The sequence below is a fragment of the Triticum aestivum genome, chromosome 7D, assembly GCF_018294505.1.
Source record: "Triticum aestivum cultivar Chinese Spring chromosome 7D, IWGSC CS RefSeq v2.1, whole genome shotgun sequence".
Classification (NCBI taxonomy): domain Eukaryota; kingdom Viridiplantae; phylum Streptophyta; class Magnoliopsida; order Poales; family Poaceae; genus Triticum; species Triticum aestivum.
Genome location: NC_057814.1, coordinates 104,878,178 through 104,882,775, shown reverse-complemented (window position 1 = coordinate 104,882,775; position 4,598 = coordinate 104,878,178). Strand labels below are relative to the sequence as shown.

The 4,598-nt window shown below is 45.8% G+C and overlaps 1 protein-coding gene across 1 annotated transcript in view; it reads right to left on the bottom strand.

Annotated features, from left to right (window-relative positions):
- Positions 1-2,849: 2,849 nt before the first annotated feature.
- LOC123168264 (DNA-dependent metalloprotease WSS1) overlaps positions 2,850-4,598 on the bottom strand; it is an 8,272-nt gene continuing 6,523 nt past the window's right edge. The window contains exons 4-5 of the mRNA XM_044586137.1: positions 3,805-4,019; positions 2,850-3,171 (exon numbers count right to left, since the gene is read on the bottom strand). Of these exons, the coding sequence (XP_044442072.1) occupies positions 3,831-4,019 (189 nt within the window). The 3' untranslated portion in view covers positions 2,850-3,171; positions 3,805-3,830. The remainder of the gene's footprint in view (positions 3,172-3,804; positions 4,020-4,598) is intronic.

Below are 4,598 nucleotides of genomic sequence, written 5' to 3'. Positions count from 1 at the left end.
TGGGGGTGGGCAGTGGCGCGGCTGCTGGTGCCGGCTAACGGGGATTTGTCTGGTTGCGCGCCGTCTGTTTGATGAGGGATCGGGTTTGTTGGGGGAGGCGACCTGTACTGACTCCGAGGGTGGGAGGGGGAGAGGACGAGAAGCCGGAAGCGTGCTGCGCGCGTCGCGTCGGCCGGGAAAACGGAAGGGCCGCCGCTGCTTCTTGGGCTCGGAGAAAAAGCGGGGAAAATGTGTGCGCGTCACTGTCTCTCGCACCAGATTAGCTCACGTTCCATTCCGTCCAGAAGGGAAAAAAGCTCAAGTTTCTAATAACTACAGCGAGCGCCATGGCATGACGGTGCTGCCGTCTCGAACCTCCGTGTGGCATTGTTGGCCTTTGAGTGACTTTTTATGATTATTATCCTCTTAATTAAAAATGCCATATCGTTGAATTATGGTTGGCGGTACACTCACTTCCATCTCAAGCAGTCCAAACACCGGTGGTTCCGGTACTGATACTGTGCTCGTCGCCAAATCTGGCACACATGGTTGTGAATGATGAATTATCGGGCGGGTGTCCTACATTTCATTTGTGGTGAGGGGTGCACATGCCCTCAGTAATCGTGCGACTTCAGTGGACTCCCTTTTCGGTGCTTTACCCTTTATTGTTCAACAAATCATATGAATTCCCCTCCTCCTCTTAGATTGTAAAACTACGACAACAGAAAAAGGGACAAGTGGCGGGCAATCTGACCCGGTGGAAGCGATCGACTGCTCGAGCACCGCAATGAACCTTTTCATAACACGCCAGATTGGGTCACGTTTTGGTACAATCCAAGCACATAGCACTGCCGTCTCGAAACAAGAAGAACTTGTCCTCAAACTCCCAATGCAACTATTTTGGGCCCCTAGACTCTTGGATGCATTCGTGTGAGGGGCACGTGTGCCCTCACGCCGCGACAATTGAATACTTTTGTTGTGGTTTACACTCTATTGTTCAACAAAGCATACTTCATTTCCCAAATCTTTCATTGCAAACTACAAGAGCAAAACAAAAAAGGTGAAGAAGTGAGAGATTCTACATGATGGAGGTGATTGGCTGCTCGTCACAGTTCTCCTCGGTGAACCTCTTCGCCACTATGAGGCTAGGCACATAAACAGTGGGAGTAAGCAAATTTGTATATGTTGCAAGTAGTTAATGCGGGAAAAGATGTTTGAATAACATAACATGTCACTATAACATAATGCATCCCAACGCAAAATGAGTCTACATCTAATAAATGAAGCTTTGCATGATACCACACATATGTTACTACCCACTACAGAGATAGTAACATATGCATGCGAAATTCAATTCGGCTCTTGAGAGCATATGCTCTTGCGCTCTAAAAATGTTTTTTTTTGCAAAAGTTTTAAAAAAAAAGAAGAAAAAATAGATGTGTTCATTGTCACACCCAAATGCTTCCTGCAAATTTTTAGGGTAAAAGCTTAAGTATTTTGACTTCCGCAAAAAAAGCCAAACACTAAATGTTATCTTCAAATGTTACACTTAGTTTTGTTTTTTTTCCACCGTCGAAACATTCCTATCCCGTTTCGCATGAAATTTGTCAAGCATCCTTGTTACGCTAACAAGAACATCTACAAAAAAAATGTATTTATTATTTATTTTGAATTTACTGTTCATGAGGGAGCGTGTGCACCCCAGAGCCAAAACATCTCTCCCTGGTTTAAGTTACTTCCCACTATAACCAGCTTGAATATGTGGCAACCATTGTGATCATTTAGCGGCAAAGACATCTAAGTGATGAACAGTTTGGGAAGAGTTCGACGAGGCAATGTAGGGAATCGAGCTTCATGTAGCCGTAGCAAAGGAATTTGGGGGTCGACAGAGAAAGATGGTTTGGGTATTTTGAAGACTAGAGTTACTGAGAGATGTGAATACCTAGGTGTTTAATTCAATGGGACCAAGGGCCTAAACACACACAAAATCCAAACCCTACAGGGCGTGAAACGGCAAACTTGACCATCATCCGTGTACATGTGTATAATTCATCATTTTGACCCAAGTGGAACACAACACAAACTAGAGTTGGGTCTCGTCCGAAATTGCCATTTTAGGAGTTTGCGGAGTAATTGAAGGACCACGGATGTAGAGTAGCTCGCATGAATCTCAACACGTTTGTTGCCTTGGTTTCTTGCATGATGTTGATTCTACAGGTGGCCAAATTAAGCTGTTTAAGCTACGCACGTGTCTGATTTAGTTGCGGCGTTCAAGTAAACCATTAGTCAATGAGTTAAAAGTTAAAACTTTACCAGTGCCATGCTAAGGGGGAAAGATGTGTGGGCAATGTGGCAAAGGGCGTGCCAAGAAGCTGGGCAGCATCACACGGGTCTGATTCACCGGATGCGCCTGGCCATTCGTGCACCAGAAAAGAAAAGAAAAGATGCCCCGCTTTCACAGCACGTGCTCGGGTAATTGCAATCCGCCGCCAAACAAAGAAAAAAGCGCATAATAGGGCTAAGAAAAAGGTGTGGAAAATGCAGGTGTCAGTGAACTAAGCCGCCGCTTGACTGTCTACCCATGATAGACAAAGCAGCCAAAGCCTACCAAGATTCCCAGAACGTGTGATAAAAGGAGTGTGGGCTTCTCGTCACGTCCTAGGTTTCCTTTGCCCGTTGGCCTCGCTCTCCAGTTCCTACCACGCTTCTAGGAGAAAGAGCTTTACTCTATCGACGTGCTCAGCTACTGTATCTGAACACGGTGACAGTGACCTTCACCGAGCAAAGGTGAGCCACTACGACTCTCCTACTCCTAACACGGGCGCGCAAAAGCTACAGCAATGATAGCAAAGGTGAGCCACTACTGTATATGAGATGAACAAGGCAATGACAGCAACTACTGCAATTGGTAAACATGTAGGCATCCTTGCACAAAACCAAAACCGAGCACGTTCTTTAAATCGGCAACCACGAGGGGAAGTCACCAAAGCATACAGGATTCAGTGCTCCCAGAGAGGAACTGGGAGCCATTGGCAGGCCGACAGGTGCCCAGACCTGGATGCTACATCTTCCTGCGATTCCACGGGTTTGAGTTAGGCATGCAGCGGTACTTGGTAGGTGGCAACAGAGGCAACTGCTGCTGGTGAGGCAATTTTAAACATTGCAGAAGCCGCCTCCCCCAAAATTGTAAACCTGCGGAAGCCACATGGAGAGAAGATCGCTGTCACAGGTCAACCACCGAGAGACAGACAGAAATAATAGAACATGTCAGGCAAATTCGTTAGGTTATGCTTATACACCCTTAGGACTAATCCAGTAGTAGCTTGGCTCGCCCTTACTATTGCCCTGCCACTTCACAAGTGTAGGATTTCCGGGGTTAACCGTTTAGGATTTCCAAGGTTAACCGTTTTAGGCAACAAAAAAAGGGTTGTCTACAACTTTGGATATGAGTATGTACATAAGTACACCTTCCATGGCAAACTTGCTATCTATTGAATTAAACTGCTTAGTAAGAATGCACAAACAAGTGGTTTAGCTCTACCAAGAAATCACTCAGTGCACCTCTCATTTAGGAGTTCCTGAGATGCACAAAACAAAATTACTTCAGGTTAGAAGCAAAATAAACCACGGCTGGAATATTAGTGCTTGGGCATACTATCTTACTAATGCAATTATCAGGTGATTGAAGTATTGTGCAGTTATCTCTCTAAAGAAGCCATTTTGGGTGAGTTGAATTGTTAATACAGGAGTAACATGGCTCGGTCAGAAGAGAGCGGAAAATTTATAGAACACTGAATGCCTGTGACAGTAATATACTCCACTTACTGTATTCTTGTAGCCTGCAATGTAAGTCAATCGTAGCTTGGACCATATGTGGCTACAGGTGGTCCATATGAGTACCTCCATTGATCGCATGCCGAACATTTATCAAGCTTAGTGCAGTTCTCCAGAGTGCAGAATTTACAGGACCAAGATGCATACTTGGCTTTTGCAATTTTAGGTTTCGCTGTCCCACAAACTTCACAAATTGGTGCCAGAGGCTGCAGATGAAATGTGTTAGAGAACGGGGCGCAGCAGTAATAGAAGTACAGTAGGCCAGCCACTGCACTTCTTTTCCAATGAAAAAAGAACAGATTACAGATGTCTTTGAAAAAGAAAAAAGAAAAAGATATTATAGATCATATCAACAGCATAGTGTGCAAAAACAAGAAAAGGAGTATGACTTAGGGAGGGGCGTTTTGGCTCCCGGGTCCAGTTGAACACGGAATCACAGCCGCCCAGATATGCGTTGAGATCTGTGCCGCATGTCGCTGTCATGCGAATACAGGAATATTAAACGAAGTACACACTGGCGCCGCACTGTGTACGATACGAGCGGCAGCTAGCGCCAGGGAGGGTGGACGTTGGCCTGCTAACGCATCTTGACGCACCTGCACTCTGGACACGTGGTACAGGTGTTATCTTTGGGCGGAGTCAGCCGTTTGTCTGGCCCACATGTAGGGTGAAAAAAGAAAATGTTGAGCGCATGGTGGGGGTTAATTCTACTGCCACGATTTTCTCAGCAGAGGGAGTGCTATTGCTCTGAGTAAGCAACGGCGGAGCTCTGCAGCGTCGCCGGA